The sequence below is a fragment of the Pimephales promelas genome, chromosome 10, assembly GCF_988280905.1.
Source record: "Pimephales promelas chromosome 10, fPimPro1.hap1.1, whole genome shotgun sequence".
In the NCBI taxonomy this organism is placed as follows: domain Eukaryota; kingdom Metazoa; phylum Chordata; class Actinopteri; order Cypriniformes; family Leuciscidae; genus Pimephales; species Pimephales promelas.
In genome coordinates this window covers 6,782,078-6,800,016 of record NC_142778.1, presented here as the reverse complement: position 1 = coordinate 6,800,016, position 17,939 = coordinate 6,782,078, and the positions used below count along the sequence as shown (strand labels likewise).

Sequence of the window (17,939 nt, the reverse complement as noted above, 5' to 3'; positions counted from 1 at the left end):
GGTTTGATTGCATCGTGTGCAAGGTTAGTGGCACTTTTTGAGCTCTTTACTATATATAGGTGGTGCTGTTTTGCACTGTAATTTCACCTTTGGGATCAGTAAAGCCTGTTTTGCAATATGGCTATGGGGACATGTCCCGCAGGCTTTGCCCAGCATTTTTTCTCTAATTAAAGGAAAGTGGAACGTCACAAGGGCAAGTAAATGATGGCAGAATTATTCCTTCAAGTTGATCTTTGGAAAATGTATTTTGACAGACAACCCCAGGAGATGAACATGTTTTAGAAACCAAAAAACAACAGGCAGGGCTGAAGACAATCCGCTCTGATTCGCCAAGCTCCAGGGATCCCAGCGGTGACATTGTTGACCCCTTCTCTATGTGCCAGGAATCCAATAAGATTCATTGCGTGAGGCACATGAGAGGAACCACCAAGTGCTCCACAACACTGGAAACAAATCAGAGTTGGGGATCAAATCATTTGAGAGCATAATAAAACAGAAGGTCGACCAATTTTCTGGGTTTAAGCTTTCAGTTCTCTTTCGACGGTTTATGTTCTTGTGCAAATGCTTCCCTCACTGTTCCGAGTTCACTTCACTCAATTTTTTTTGTTTGGAAAATCCTGCGACCTTAACCACAGACAACACTTGCGTCATTCAGAGGTTTTAACATGATGGCATATTATACTTGTGTAACAGCTAAACTTTGAGTAGTACTGATGTGCTCCACAATGACTGATGGATAAATGTCACAGTTCAAATCCTGTGATGTTTCAATTCGTACAGTATAATTATTCCAATGCCATTTGCAGTACCCTTTGGACCAAGTAAACACATTTCTATAGTATTTGGAATCTCACTTCAGGAGGTTAAATAGCCCGCCAAGATATTGAAGGGCACAACAGGCCAATTGCCTGTTTTATACTTGGCATTTACATGTATTTTGTATTCAGATTGTGGATATTCCTTAGATGTAGTATACTACTTCCGTAATAAGTACTTGTTTAAAATTATACTAAAGTTGACTTTTTCACAAGTGATACTTTCATTTCAAAGCATTCCCATTGTTACAGGATACATAGTTGATCATATTTAAAAGCAAAATGCAAGATAGCACTTACATATTATTTCATAGGTTGTAAATTTCATTTAAAACATTAATGAATCATTCAAACTGCTCCTGTCATTTTGACATCTAGTCTATTATGTTTCCCTGCTATATAAACATTCAGTAAAATATGCTAATAGGGTTGAGAAGTGAAGAAAATGGAGACAAAATTAAGTTTCAAAGTTTTAAAGAGAGGGAGTATTTGGGGGTGAGATTCCACTGAATAATTAATGGGATATCGATCATTATCTCGGGTGACCAGATCGAAAGAGCGTGGCGTCTTGTCCCTTCATAGCATTTAAAGAGCAAAATAAAAAAAAAACAAAGAGCCAAGAACCCGCAACACAGCACCTGGTGACTAAAAGAGAAGTTGTACTGATATTAATATCACATTAAAATTGCCAAATGTTCCAAAAACAGATCATGATGGAAAATCTGTGGTATATATTATCGTAGTCAGAATCAATCCCTGATTCAGTGATCGCATCCAGGGTTACATTTACATCTCACTTTAATGTGGTCATGTGCTTAATGTGATCCAATTACACTTCAGCAGGTGTAAAGTGGCCATTTGAGTCACTTATCTAAACACTTAACATTGAATCCCGGGAGGACAATCATTCTTAAGCTCTCGAAACTCAATTTCTTTGTTGATACCTTCTCCTAGAAACACACACACCAGAGGCCTTTTAAAAATATACATCACATTTATTTCAACTGTTACATATCAGCTTTTTTCTTTTGTCTACAGAAGTGTTTGTAGTCCAAACCCTTTATCTCTGGTTCATCCGTCAGTCCCCCTGTTGCCCAGCAACCTTGCTAGTTCTCAAAACCCACCGAACGTAACAAAAATGAAAACGGAAGTTCAAAAACTTGGACGCAGCCGACCGAAACACACCACTGTTCCACATTTTCTGTTTCTCTAAAGGTAACACAATGTACAAAAAGCAAGTCTGGAAATAGTAAGATTTTCAGCACTATAAAAAAATGTTTGTTTTTTTCTTTGTTGTCTCCACACTCTCCACTTGTGGATAAGAAAACAATGCACTTATTTCTACTGAGCTTACTCTGCATTTGCTTGTCAGGCAGCCAAAGGGTCAAATGGAGTCAGTAATGTAACAAGGGAAGCCACAGTGGCACAGAGCAGTGGGCGGCCTCGGTGACTGTTGAGAGCTGTTCTGGGAGGCAGTCCCTAAAAAAGAAAAGTCCCTTGCAGCTTCGTGGAGATTTTAAACAAATGTCTCCGCACTTTGTACAGCACAATACTACAATGATATCCCCAACAAAGATCAGAAAAGGAAACAAATACGCCCAGAAAAAAACAAACAAACAATGGCGTTGTCTGGAATTGGTGGCTTTTCTTGATCCTTGGAAAAGAAGCACTTCCCTTTGGCTGGCCCTTAGGTCCTGATGATGGTACAGGCCAAAGCAGGCAGTCTGTGTGGAGGAGGGAGAGCCCATTCCCTTTCACACAGGGGTGGTTGGGAGTGGTCGTTCGGTGGAAGGCGGGGGAAAGGTTTAAAGGAACAGTACATGACTCAGTAGCCTCACAAGGGAAAAGAAGGCACCAATAATGACAGAAAAAGAGCAGTCCATGCCAAGCCCGGAGCAAGATTACGGCCAGAGAGCTGCCCGCTCTTTGCACGCACTCCTGGAAGTGAAATAAAAAGAAAGAAATTAGATATGGATGCATAATTTATCTTCACTTCACTTATCCCGTAGTCTTTTGGACTGTAGGGGCACCACTGAAGACTTGGCAACCAACTTCTTCCATTCTTCCAACTCTAGACCTGTCTTCCCATCTCTTCCTCTTCGTCTACTTCCCTGTACTGTGCCTTGTAATATTGTATGGGCAAGTCCTGATGATCTTGTGACGTGCTCGCACCAGTTTAGCTTACGTTTTTGTTTTTTTTTTACTGAAGATAGGAGATCTTCATATGACCCAATGGCGCTCTCAATTCGGGCTTTCACTTCTACATTGGTGATCTTTGTAGGCGATGCCAAGAAGTCTGCGGAAGCATCTCATCTCCACCGCCTGAATCCTTCTCTCAATATCGGATGTCAACGTCCATGACTCACATGCGTATAGGAATATTGACATGATCAGGAAACGCATCAACCTGATCTTTGAGCCAATGGCGATGTTATTGTCGTTCCAGATGACCTTCAATTTGTTCATGGCGGCTATGGTCTGTGCTATCCTAGAGAGTATTTCTGGCTTAGTTCCTTCATCCGAAACGATGGCTCCCAGGTACTTAAAGCTATTAACATTCTCAAACTTCTTATTGTTTATTTTGATCGTAATTTATAACTACACTCAAAAATATGTGGTTTTTCAACCCAACTTTGGGGCAAATATGGCTGCTTGGGTTTGTCCATATTTGTCAAACTGAAAAACTGAAGTAAAAAGAAAACCACCTTAAGGCCATTGCACACTGAGTGCGAACTTTTCGCATGCGTTTTTTCGTATTCGTAATTCGTCAAAACACCATTTAAACTGCTTGCTACGGATGCGGAAAACGCAAAAAATCCAAATCAAACGCGAAAGTTTCAGAGGCAGTGTGTAAGCGTGATTGACACAACGTGAGGTCGTATTTATTTTTAACGTGTGAAAAATTCGGACGCGAATTTCAGACTGTGCGCAATGGCCTTTAGTCTGGTAACCACAGGGGTGTGTGTGTGAATAAGAAACCAGTTTCCAGTATGTGCTCTACTAGCCCATTAGTTCCCATAGTATAACATTGATTGGCAAACTTCTCTTTACTTTTCAGATGGAGGAAAACATATTTGGCTGTGTGGGTGTGTGTAGGAAAGTTAATTAAAGAGGAATTAAGCGAAAGCATTTGAGCCTACTACCATATGTACACATCCTCAAATCTGAAGCAAACCACACTGGGAATGTCGACCCGAGCTATTGCTTACCTGAGGATGTGAGCACTCTGACCTGAGCGCTGGCGGCCCCTTCACCTCCTTCACTGACTGCGCGCACCTCGATGATGTATGTCCCCCCCTCGGGTAGAGTCAGGACAACGGCTGAATTTGGCGTCCTCATGACTTGGCTGTGACCCCGTCCCTCCTGACGCAGTAATACCTGCGTTGAAGAAAAACAACCTTCAAATACGTGCAGTGGGATTGTGTTTCACTTTAGATTCACAGTATCTGTGCGATGCCAACCTTGTACCCAATGACTTCTGACTCATTGTCCCTTGCTTTCACTGGATCCCAGGATAGAGAAACATTGTTCCCCTCTTGGATCCACATCAAGTTGCCTGGAGGTAGACTTGGGGCTGAAAAGAGAGAGTGAGAGAGAGATAACCAAAGAGTAAGATAAAAAGCTCATTTAAAAAATGAAGATCTGAAATGAGCAATGATCACATATTAATTGGAATATACAAATGGCAATCTTCCTCTCAAGGTCCATTTCTATTCATACATCCTTCCAGATAGCACTATTTTGACAAAGTGTGTCAACTCTATAACTCGTTGTCAGAATAGAAAATGACTATTGGAAGTGTTATTTCAGCATCAATATTGAATAATCTTTATTTTTGGACATAAATCATAAAGATAATGCGATTTAATAGAGAGAATCCTTTCAGAACCTCATTACTGTGTGCCTAGGTTTAGTAAGCCTCTCAAAAAAATATCCCAAAATGTTGCATTATACTTTATAGGTTAGTATGTCATGTTGTGAAATTCTTTACACACTAATGCTATGTATGAACTATTCATGATATTTGTATATAAATAAAAAATATACATATTATTACATTTTACCACATGATATTTTTAGGGTTACTTCACAGAAAATGCTGCTGGCAGGAATACAAAGTGTACATTCCTACGAGCATGCATTTGAATTTATTAATTGTAAAGTTTATTATGCTCACATAGGTATTGCTTGGATGGAACTCACCATTTTTCTTAGTGCTGATCTTAATGGCTGAGCTGGCTGGTCCTTGGCCAACGCTGTTGAATCCCTTCACAGAGACCAGATACTGTGTGTTTCCCTCCAGCCCGGACAGCAGCATGGTCGTCTCATTCCCCGTCGTCTTCTTTTTCTTCCCCGTCTCCTCCAGCTCAATGTCTTTCCAGAAACTCACCTGTTCCCACAAAGACAATTAGCCATTCATTCATTCAATATTTTTTGAAGTGATATAGAAAATGAGGCTGAGTTGCCTCAATATGAGAGTATGAGAGTCGCCAATTTTATGTAATATTGTGTCATTTGATTTAAATAACTGTCATACATTTTGCATTAATAGAAAAATAGGCAAACATGTGCCGATAAAATATAATAATCTTTCTCAACTGTGGTATTTTTCTGCATAGAATCATTTCTTTCATTCAAAAGGTACGTCTGTTATCCGTTGAGAAGACAATAATGAAGAAAATTTAAGGGTGAATGATCATGTATGTGGCTCTGTTCCAAAACCTAGTGAGCTGCCTACTATGTACTATAGCAGACTTTTGCTTGCTGGGCACATCCACAGACAGACGTGCAGTTAAACGTGACCAATAGTAATGATTTATGAAAACTCACGAAATATGGAGATACAGGTTGTTGTCAGGCAGAAACCTTGCATCTAATTGATGACTAGTCTATTCTTGGACTCGTTTATCAAATGAACGAATCTTTTTTGTGTCATTTGGTTCATTCAACGAACGAAATGAACGAATTGACTCTGAAAAAGATTCGTTCATTTTGATGAACGAGCTCGAACAGGAGAGTCACAAACATCACAGAACAGAGCAAGGCGACCATTTGAGCTTATAAAACTTAAACTTTTTTTTTTTTTTTTTTAAATGAGCGATCGTTTCGCTTGATAAGACCCTTATTCATCATCTGGAATCGTTTAAAGCCCTTTGAACAGTTTGCAGTTTGTACTGAAACTGTCTTTTGGACCTTGAACCATTTGGTTACCAGAAAAATCCTGGAATGTTTTCATCAAAAACCTTAATTTCTTTTCGACTGAAGAAAGAAAGACATGGACATCTTGGATGACATGGGGGTGAGTAAATTATCAGCAAAAGTATTTTTTAAAAGTGAACAACTCCTTTAATTAGATTGTTCTAAACTGACATTTGGGGTCAGTAAGATTTATTTCTGAAATAAATTAACACTTTTAGTAAGCAAGGTTGCCCAAAAGTTACAGTAAATGATTTCTATTTCAAATAAATGCTGTTATTTCGAACTTTCTAATCATCAAAGAATCCTAAAAACAGTCTTAAAACTTTGAAAATAATAAAAAATGTTTCTGAGCACCAAGTCAAAATATTGGACTGATTTCTGAACAATCTTGTGACACTAAAGACTGGAGTAATGATGCTATATACAGTATATATAGAAACATTATTACTTAATACATTTTAAAATTAAACTTTTTTTATTCATTCATCTCTCTCATCTCTCTCTCTCTCTCTATTTCTTTCTTTCTTTCTTTCTTTCTTTCTTTCTTTCTTTCTTTCTTTCTTTCTTTCTTTCTTTCTTTCTTTCTTTTTTTTCTCTCTCTCTCTAACCTCGTAGCCTTGGGGTCTTCCAGGGCCAGGAATGGGCGGCTTCCACATCACTTTAATATCGGAGGATGAGATGGCGAACGCCTGCACTTCTGAAGGAGGCTCCCTGGGTTCTGCATTTAAAAACAGTACACTTCAGATTCCAGCAAACAACACATACAACACATGATTAAACACTCTATACGCTAGCTGCTCGACAAAGTCACATTTCATCAGTATCTCTTATGCGTTAATAACAGTCAGAGCGAAGAGTTTAAGTCCTGTGATCGTGAGGGAGAATCCTGCTGTGAGACTGAGAGGTGACAGAGACCCATAACATCCATCACATTAGCAGCAGTCACGGGAAACAGCGCTTTCATGGTTACCGTAAAATCAGCCTGACAAATTGTGATCATATACTGAAACTGTTTGGTCCTCTTGATAATTTCAGTGTGGACAGTGAATGTTTTCTTTAAAGGTCAAAAACAATGTTAAAAGTTTTTGGTCATAAAACCCACAACTGGAAGTAAATTAAAGGGATAGTTCTAAATTCTCTCATTATTTGCTCAATGTCAAGAGGAACTTAAAAAAGCATCAAATAAGTACTCTATCCCTCGGTTCCACAAACAAGGTTCATGTCAGGCTTTGTCACGGCAGTCTTATGGAGAAAGAGGACCCAGATGCAGAATGACCAAGGGGTTGAGTTTTATTGGCAAGACAAGGCACAATAGGGATGGTTAGGAGTGAGAATGATCCAAAACAGTAGGACAGGGCAGTCAACAGGAGAAAGGAAAGACGGATGAGATCCGACCCGGGTAAAGCTTGGCAGGAGAACCAAGGAGATGGAGAAGCACCAGATAATGACAACACTGCAGATCAGGCAGTTGTTTGAGGAACCAGAGGCTGGAAACTTTGAGCTGCAACTGGAGGTGTATCAGTCTTACTGCCTGGTCTAGGGAGTAGCAGCCAGGATGGAGGACAGGAACGAACACAACAAGACAGTTCTATTGTTTTCTAAGGAATGTTTATGTAAGCTACTTAAATGTCCTAATTAAACTAAGGACTGATCCTGTCTTTGAAATCAGGACTATATGACCATAAGTCTTCTGAAACTCTTGATATCCCCTCTAGCACTTCTTGACCAATTTGAATTGTTCTTTTGAATCAGATATCTTCAATGATATCCACATGTCCCACACTTTTAGTGTAAAAGTGAACTTTGTAAAAATGTCAATTGAAAGGGTTTGCTTTATGTACATTTTAAATCATTGAATTTAATCTTCTGCTTGTAATTTTAAGAGTAACGTGTTATTTGATGTTACATTTGATAATAGATTACATCAGGTAATATATTTTAAATGTAGTAAATTGCAACTCCATTAAATGTTTTTATATATTTGGGGGAAAAAAGCAGTTTCAAATACAGTATATTAAATATTTCAAAGACAACATAAATAATGATTAAATAGTATATAGAGATGTACGTATGTCCTACTTGAGTGGGTCAGAAAAGTATTGTAAAAACAAGGGTAAAAAAAAACGTTACATTCAGTTTGCAGCACTGTATATTCAATATTCTTTAAATTTTTTTTAATTTAATACTTATTTTAAAAAGTATAACAAGGGTGAAATAGTTTGAAACTCTTATTGTAACACAGTCTCATCCCAAAAAGTCATATAACTGACGTCTTGGGACGTCTTTTGACCATACGTCAATATCCGCCTTTTTAGGGCCACCTTAAACGTCGGTAGATGGCGATCCCGGGCCGTCATACAACTGACGCTTTACCTTTAACGTCAGTTAGGTGACGGGTTAGGTTTAGGGTTAGGTTTAGGTCTGGGGTAGAGTTAGGATCCCATAACCTCATCTACCGACGTTTAACCCCTATGCTGCATTAGGGACATTTTTGGTCTTTTGCAGTTTAATTTCTTTGACCATTTTGGCTGTTTTAATGCAAATGGTATGAAATTTGGCAAAATTGTGACTTTTTGGATACATGTAAAAAATGTGATCCCATTTTGCAAAATATGTATAACACACACTGTGTAGATCAAATAGTAACACTCAGCACCATAAAGACCAAAAATGGCCCATTGAAACCCATTAAAACGTTGTTTAAATCTGAGGCTGTCAGTAATACATGAAACATGATTTTTGCACAAACATCCTTTCATTTTGAAGCAAAAGCATTATATTTGCATTATATAGTGTATTCCACCAGATGACGTCACTACATATTTATTCCCTATGGGTGGAAATGCACCTTATTTTAGGCAATAGGCAATGTTTAATAGGTGGCCATTTTTGGTCTCTAACGCGCTAAGTGGGATTTTTTGCAAAGTGGGACTGTGATAATCCAAATCGTCTCGGTTACGTATGTAACCCTCGTTCCCTGAGTAGGGAACGGAGACGTTACGTCAGAAGTGACGGAGATTGGGGGTTTCGCATAGAAAGCCAATCCTCTTCGAGTATTAAAACACGAGCCAATGGCATGCAATGCCTTGGGGCTGCGGAAATTTGCATAGCGTACTCCGCCCTACTCCGTGAGTATAAAAGGAGGAAGTGAACGCAACCGCAGTATGTCTTCGCTGAGGAGCCAAGACTGAACTCGGCCTCTACCCAGCGATACAGCAGAAGTGGCAGGGAGACGTAACGTCTCCGTTCCCTACTCAGGGAACGAGGGTTACATACGTAACCGAGACGTTCCCTATCGTAGTCACTTCGAGTTACGTCAGAAGTGACGGAGATTGGGGGTCTGTGCCATCACGCCATCTTCAAGCTGTCTTCCAGTGCCCTGCGAAAGACTGAACCCCCGAGCCTTACCTCTTTTTTTTTTTTTTTTTTTGGGGATCCGACTTTGACACAGGATTACCAAGGTACACTGGGAAACATATCCCGAAGGGGACATGCTACCAGCTGCCTACCGAAGGGAGGACTTAAGAATACACATATGGCCACATAGGAACGCATATGGAACACTGGAGTACCAACCGCAGGTGGCTACTGATTTAAACTCCAGGGGTGGCAGATGGCTTGCCAAGGGAAGACACATGCTCAGAGAGGCTTACAGTGGATAATACACATGAGACGGTTACCATGGGGAACCGTGCGCATGGAGGCACCTAGCTAGCATCCAGAGCAACGCAGTGGTGCCCGCATCGTCGGTGCTGGAGGACTCAAGACTTCAATGGAAGAACTGAGGAAATATCGCACTTATCCAGTCCGGGGAGTGGAGTGGCGAGCAAGCGAAGACACCTGAGCGGATCCAGAACTGGCCGAAACGAGTACGTGAGAGGATACCGGCTCAATTCGCAGATTATAGAATCTGGCGAAGGTGTTGGGTGTCGCCCAGCCTGCAGCTCTGCAGATGTCTGTTAGCGAGGCGCCGTGCGCTAAAGCCCAAGAGGAGGCTACACTCCGAGTGGAATGGGCCGTCACACCAAGGGGGCACGGAAGGCCTTGCTGCTGGTAAGACAAAGCAATGGCATCCACTATCCAGTGGGACAGCCGTTGCTTTGAGAGAGCCCTTCCCTTCTGGCTCCCCCCATGACAGACAAAAAGCTGGTCTGAGGTCCTGAAACACTGCGTTCTGTCGACATAGGTGCGGAGAGCACGTACCGGACAGAGCAGTGCCAAGGCTGGGTCTGCCTCCTCCAGGGGCAGCGCTTGCAGGTTCACCACCAGGTCCCGGAGGGGAGTGGTAGGAACCTTGGGCATATATCCAGGCCGGGGTCTCAGGAATACGTGAGAGTAAGCCGGCCCGAACTCCAGGCACACTTCGTCAACAGAGAGTGCGTGCAGGTCCCTTACTCTCCTGATGGATACCAATGCAATCAGGAGTGCTGTCACATAGGACAGGGCAAAAACTCTACCGACTGCAAAGGCTCCAGGGGAGGCCTCTGCAGAGCACCCAGGTCTACTGAGAGGTCCCCAGAGGGCAGGAGGGGAGGGAGGCGGATTTAGCCCCCTCACTCCCCTCAGGAACCTGATGACCAGGTCATGCTTCCCATAGACTTACCTTTCACTGCATCATGAGACGCGGCAATGGCCGCGACATAATCCAAAGGGTGGAGGGCGACAGCCTGCGCCCCAACCCCTCTTGCAGGAAGGAAGCATGACTCCGATCGAACATCTCCGGGGGTCTTCTCAGCGAGAAGAACACCAATTGACGAAGAGGTTTCACTTCAACGCATAAAGGTGTCACGTGGACGACGCTCTTGCGGAAGTGATGGTTGCCGCCACCGCAGGTGGCAGCGAACTCAAACCTGCCTCGTCCCGTCCTGGAGCCACACGTGCAGCCTCCAAGATCGGGACGAGGGTGCCACAGAGTGCCCCGTCTCTGAGAGAGTAGGTCCGGTCTCAGAGGAATAGGCCAAGGAGGTGCTGTCGCGAGGAGCAAGAGTTCGGAGAACCACGTCTTGGTGGGCCAGTAGGGGGCTACCAGCAAGACCTGCTCCTCGTCCTCCTTGATCTTGCACAACACCCGTGCAAGGAGGCTCACTGGGGGAACGCACACTTGCGTGGGCCCCGTGGCCAGCTGTGCGCCAGCGCATCCGAGCCGAGAGAGCCGCGGGTCAGAGAATAACTGGGCGCAGTGGGACGAGTCCCGAGAGGCGAACAGGTCTAACTGTGCCTCCCCGAACTGGTCCCAAATCAGCTGGACCGACTGGGGATGGAGTCGCCATTCGCCGGAGATGGGACGGGCCCGGGACAGCGCGCGGCTGCCCGGTTCCGGTCTCCAGGAATGTAACTGCACGAAGGGACCTCAGGTGCTTCTGACTCCATATCAAGAGGTGGCGGGCGAGCTGCGACAACCGGCGCGAGCGTAGACCCCCCCTGGTGGTTGATGTACGCTACTGCCGTAGTGTTGTCTGAGCGGACAAGCACATGCTGGCCCTAGAGCACGCTCGGAAGCGGTGCCGGGCGAGCCGTACTGCCAACAGCTCGAGGCAATTGATGTGCATGAGGCGCTGGGCTCCTGTCCAGGAACCGGCGGCTGCATGCCCATTGCACATGGCACCCCAACCCGTGGTAGACGCATCCGTGGAGACAACGAGATGCCTGGAAACTCGCTGAATAGGGACCCTGTCCGTAAAAAGCTGAGGTTCGACCACGGGAAGAAGGATCGGCGGCACGTCGGAGTCACTGGAACTCGGAGCGAGCCGCGATGCCATGCCCACCTCGGGACTCGATCGCGAAGCCACAGCTGAAGCGGTCTCATATGAAGCAAACCGAGCGGCGTTGCCGCGGCCGCGGATGCCATATGCCCCAGGAGCCTCTGAAATAGTTTCAGTGGAACCGCACTCTTGCCCTCGAACTGTCGAAGACAAGCCAGCAGTGAGTGCGCGCGCTCGTTCGTGAGCTGCGCGGACATGGCGACCGAGTCTATCTCCATGCCGAGAAAAGAGATCCTCTGCACGGGGCAAAGTTTGCTCTTTTCCCGGTTGACCCGAAGGCCCAGACGGGCTAGGTGCCGTAGCACCAGGTCTCTGTGTTCGCAAACCTGAGCTCGAGAGTGTGCTAGTAACAGCCAGTCGTCGAGATAGTTCAGGATGCGAACCCCGTGTTCGCGAAGGGGAACAAGGGCTGCCTCGACGATCTTCGTGAAGACGCGAGGGGACAGAGCTAACCCGAATGGGAGAACGGCGTACTGGTATGCCTGGCCCTCGAAGGCAAACCGAAGAAACGGTCTGTGTCGAGGGAGAATGGAGACATGGAAGTACGCGTCCTTCAGGTCGATCGCTGCAAACCAATCCTGATACCGAACACATTCGAAAATGCGTTTGGCCGTGAGCATTTTGAACGGTAGTCGATGGAGAGAACGGTTCAAAATGCGCAGGTCCAGGATCGGTCGTAACCCACCGGTCTTTCTTGGGGACAATGAAGTAGGGGCTGTAAAGCCCGGACCTCACCTCGGCTGGAGGGACCGTCTCGATTGCACCCTTCGCCAGCAGGGTCGCAATCTCCGCTCTCAAGACTGGGGCATAGCCACCAACCATCGTGGAGCGAACTCCCCTGAAGCGGGGAAGAGACCGTGCGAACTGAATCGCGTAGCCGAATCCGATCGTTCTGATGACCCAGCGGGAACCCCGGGAAGCGCTAGCCAGGCTTCCAGGAAGTGAGCCAACGGGGTCATGCGAACCACAGACGTCCCCCCGGAGGGGCAGCGAGGCGGGTCGACCGGCATGCGTGCAGGAGTTACCCCGTCCGGATGCACCGTCGAAACCCGCTCCCCGACAGAAGAGACCAGGGAAGGCAGAGCGTTCCACGGGGTCTGTTCTGCCGGGGGTCTGGCGACAGAGGGGGAAGGGATTGGCGTAGCCCGGGGACGACACACGCACCCTTCCGCGCCCTCCGAGACAGAGAGGAATGAACGGGGCGACGCACTGGACGTCGTGCGCGCTCATTCCAGTCTGTGTGCTCAATGACAGTGTCAGCTTTTCCTCAACCAGCTCAGGGAGCTAGCTAGAACAAAAGATTCTCCACCGGCCCTCCACCGGGGAAGGAGGGGCCCTGCCACCGCCTCCTGAGAAAAACCATGACACTATCACTGAGCGGCCCGCCTCAGGAACATCGCTTCGCCTGGCATCTAGCGGGGCACGCGGCCTGAGGGGGGGCTCTTTTCTTGGGACGCTTACCTGTGGCCTCCTCCGCGACGCGAACCGGCTGAAGGCTGCTGCTGGGGCCGCGTGGGAGGGAAGGGAGCCGCAGGGGGGCGTCCTCGGCGGCGAGCTGGCGGAGGCGTCCGAGCCGACGGCTGGTTGGAGGCAGCAGCTGGCCGTCGGGGCAGAGAAACCGCCTTCGTCTGCTCCTAGGCGGTCGAGAAGTGCTGGGCAAAGTCCTGGACCGCACCGCCGAACATTATGATGCTCCTGGACCACAGCGGTGGGCATCATCTGACCAAGGGAGCAAGCGACCGCCTCCGTGACCCGTTTAAGGACAAGGTAGGCGACAGGCTCGCAGCTCGCTTGGTCCGTCACCTCCTCGTGCACATTCCTGAGCAGCTAGCTTTGTAGGTGCTCATCATATGCAGGGCGGAGGCTGCCTGTCCCGCCGCTCTACAGAATCGCGCCGCCATAGACGACGAGAACCCATAGGCTTTGGAGGGGCATCTGAGAGCAACCGCCGGTTGACCGGGGGAGCCCCAGCGTACCCACAGACAGCCGCATCGCCGAGGGGAGGAAGGGCGGGGAACTAAGCACGCTTTTTTTTTTTTTTTTATTTATTTATTTTTTTATTTATTTATTTTTTAATGCGTGTCAGTTCCGCATGCAACTCGGGGAAAAAAGGAAATTGGGGTTGGCCGTGGCCGTAAGGCGGCAGCGTTACCCAAAAACCAATTATTCAGCCGCGAGAGATCGGGGAGGGGCGGAGTTCCACCCCCACCCAATGCTCACGGACGCCCGAGATAGCACGGCCATCATCGCGGGATCAGACACGGCGGCGCTGACGCTCCCGAGGGAGGCAACGCGGCCGCATCCTCACTTCCCGAGGAGTCAAGCCCGCCTAGTGATGCTGTGATCGACATCGCATCATCATCTGGAGCGCTGCCCGAAGCAGCCGGTGCCACCGAAGAAGCAACCGACTGAATCGAACTAACGCTCGCTGGCTCTCGCACTGAGGCGGGAGGTGTGGCCCGAGGAATCGTCGGGGCTTATCCCACACCATCACCGTAAATCACCAGGTCCCCGGGTCGACGGGCCCCCTATGGAGGAAACCGATCGAGCGGGGGGGACCGGGACTCTCACTCAAGTGAGATCATTGAGTCTCGACCTCAGTGTAGAGATGGTCATGTTCCCACAGAAGGAAAATGAGTCATCCACGAACGCTGCTGCTGCATGCTGAAATGCCCAGGCATACAAAGCAGCGATCGTGACCATCAGATGACGACAGAAATCAATCACACCCAGAAGAGCACGGGCGAACCGTCTTTAAAAAGACGTGCGCGTGCAGCTCTTTCAATGAGAGGAGGAAATTCACTCTTTCAGCGCTGAAGCGACCAGGGAGAAGCGCAAAGTCTGGCAGACCACTGCTCAGATCGCAGGCGATGCAGAATCTCGCTGGGTACCGCCGTCACACCAACACTGAAGAGGACGCTCGTCTCGAAGAGTCTTGAACAGTGCTTTCAGGAGTGAAGAGGTTCTCTTGGCTCCGAAGCGAAAACATACTGCGGTTGCGTTCACTTCCTCCTTTTATACTCACGGAGTAGGGCGGAGTACGCTATGCAAATTTCCGCAGCCCCAAGGCATTGCATGCCATTGGCTCGTGTTTTAATACTCGAAGAGGATTGGCTTTCTATGCGAAACCCCCAATCTCCGTCACTTCTGACGTAACTCGAAGTGACTACGATAGGGAACTAAAGTTTTCTCTTTGCATTTAGTTTATTGAAAATAATTGAATTTTTGTGTTTTTTCCTCTTATACAAATCGATGGTTTCGCAAACAAAACTGGTAATTAAAGGGTTAAAATCCTGAAATTGAATACATTTTTGGTAGTTATGATGAGGACTAATGCTGGTTAAAAGATTTAACTTGGTAAAAGTGGAAAATAATAATAATATATAATATTTTAGGCAATGTTTAATATGTGGCCATTTTTGGTCCTTAATGCACTCAACGGTGTTAAAAATCTAATGCAGCACAAGGGTTAAGGGGGCCCTAAAAAGGCGAATATTGACGTATGGTCAAAAGACGTCCCAAAACGTCAGTTATATGACGTCTTGGGATGAGACCGGGTTGCTTATTGTGTGTACTGTATTTTGGATTTTGCTTCACTTCAATACGGTAGTACCTGTACCTCAGAATTTGGACACAATCTCGGACTGTACATCCGTCCACAGCCCTGGATTAGTGGTCATGTGATGTACTTCAAAGTGCAAGAAACTCGGTCTGTGCCGTTGAGCCGCACTTTATTGAAGTTATATAAGACAGCAATAAATCCCATCAATCAGAGCCCTGCGCACATCTGACCCTCACCTCCTTCTGCAGAGAACACAGTAACCACCCCGCTGAAGGGCCCGTCTCCTTTATTGTTATACACCCCCACGCGCACCTCAAACGGGGTGAGAGGGGGGAAGGTCTCGTCTCTGTATTTATAGGTGGTGGAGTCTGCTGAGGTCACCATTTTCTCTTTCCATCCACGTGTGCCGTTGGCCCGGAATGCCACGATGTAGCCGAAACCTTCTCCGTTTTGGAATTCTTCTGAGACAGGCTGAGGATGGGAAAAAAAAAAATTATTATATGAGCCCTGGAATGATTTTTATTATTTATTTATTTATTTATTTTAACAGGGTGATAATGTTGAAAAATTACATTATTTGCATTCATTCTGAAAATATCGCTCAAGGAGTTTGCTTAGGTAAAAAAAAAAAAAAAAACATTTCAACAATAGGATGGGAAATTGGAAGAGGATCCTAATAATACACAGCCAGCTGAGATCGGTGAAATGAGGGGAAGGTAAACGGTTGTGCAGAAGGTCATTTATAAAGACGTTTGGCTGGGAATTATCAGCCCTGAAGATGTAGTATGGCCAATTATTCAGCACAATTTACTTCATGTGTAATATGTAAAAATTAGTTCCTTCCAGGTCTGCTTAGATTCTGACATCTTTGGTAAGTTTTACATCATTTTTGTAGCTCTACAGGTGGTAGTTAAAAATAAGCAAAAATCAAGTTTAAAATTAAATCATGTTACGTACCCAATGAACTTTAGCGAGGGAACTGAATGCTATTAGCCTGTTATCTTAAAGAGTCAACATAAAATCAAAATTGAGCCCATCTACAATCTTAAAAGGTCAGTTCACCCCCCAAAAATCAGTCATTATCTCATCATTCCTAACTCATTAGACTCTCATTCATCTTAGAAACATAAATGTAGATATTCTAATGAAAACTGACACCTCAAAAAGTTAATAATGAGAAGAAATCCGAGCAGTTTAAGTTTTTTCCAGTGATATTCTACAGACCATTTCTCTTTTGTAATGTCTCTCAGCCATCTCTCTTTCTACAGTCTTTCTTCAAATCTCCCTCTTGCTCACTCTCTCTCCTATCATGAGTGGTCACGCCCCCAACTGCTGATTGGCTACTAGTTTGTTGTGGTGCTCGGCTGATACACTTTCAACACCGTTTTTCAGAAATGGTTTACTGCACCTTTCATTTAAGATTTTATTCATAACAGATTAATGCACATATATGGAGCTCATCAAACATGATAAACGATACTTGCTTGATGCAAAAGAACAATTGGTTCTCAGACATCAAGTTTGAGCTTTATGAACTTTTTAAAACGTCATAGTTTTGAGTGAACTTTCAACGGAAGGGTTTCTCAGGTTTCAATAAAATATAATTTGTCCCAGAGAAATTTCTTCTGCTTGTGTTTCATGAATGAACTAAATAGACAATTTATACATAGCTATACTGTATATTTCTTGCCTCTAGATTGTAAATTTGTGTTCACCACAAATCCATATTTGTTTAAAAAAAAAAAAAAAAAAATCCAGATTAATTTTAAGCTGATTATTATACACAGCTAGTTCAGTTAATTATATATGATTGGATATGTTCCCTTTTGAAAAAGGCTAACAACTCACCAATATTTTGCTGAGCAAAAAAAAGCTCTTTTTGCACCACACAGCTTCAAAAACACACCAAAGCTTTAAATATGCATCCAATAAATAGTTTCAATTTCCATATTTATCCAGTTAAATTAGATCTTTTGTTATGTCGGTTCCGAGAAAGAAGCAACACTAAATGGCACAGAATTACATCAAAATGTCAGAGAGTCCCAAATGAATCCTGGAGATTTTCAGCTGTAATGAAACAGATCACTTGTGAATGTCAAGCGCTTGATGATGAGCCTGAACACATCAATTAAAGATGCGCTAATCCAACATATTCAAGACCCGCCGCACAGCGAGAGCTCGCCCATTATTCTGTGAACCATATCAATGTGTTTTCAAAGGGCTTGGTTCAGGCCCTTGAGTAAATAAGTTGTGCGGGTGACAACATTTTGCGAATAACGAGTCAAATATCAATTAATGCAGAGCAATGTATGTAAATCAGGAAAGCACATGTGATATTGAATGATACATTTTATCGTACATTCTGCTCTAGACCGAAGTCCTATATATATATATATATATATATATATATATATATATATATATATATATATATATAAAGGCATTATTGAATAACGGCAAAAGCTTGTTGACAGTGGAGTTATATGTAAATATATGTCACATATAACTCCTTTGCCTGTGCCTGGAGTTATATGTGATTATACAGTATATTATACACTCACCAAAGGATTATTAGGAACACCATACCAATACTGTGTTTTG

The 17,939-nt window shown here is 44.8% G+C and overlaps 1 protein-coding gene across 5 annotated transcripts in view; it reads right to left on the bottom strand.

The window, feature by feature from the left end:
• Positions 1–1,789: 1,789 nt before the first annotated feature.
• cntn5 (contactin 5) overlaps positions 1,790–17,939 on the bottom strand; it is a 347,671-nt gene continuing 331,521 nt past the window's right edge. For all 5 annotated transcript variants that reach the window (XM_089135349.1, XM_089135350.1, XM_089135353.1 and 2 more), the window contains 6 exons: positions 15,575–15,809; positions 6,623–6,732; positions 5,019–5,205; positions 4,277–4,389; positions 4,025–4,193; positions 1,790–2,753 (listed from right to left, as the gene is read on the bottom strand). In XM_089135349.1, the coding sequence (XP_088991475.1) occupies positions 2,650–2,753; positions 4,025–4,193; positions 4,277–4,389; positions 5,019–5,205; positions 6,623–6,732; positions 15,575–15,809 (918 nt within the window). In that variant the 3' untranslated portion in view covers positions 1,790–2,649. The remainder of the gene's footprint in view (positions 2,754–4,024; positions 4,194–4,276; positions 4,390–5,018; positions 5,206–6,622; positions 6,733–15,574; positions 15,810–17,939) is intronic.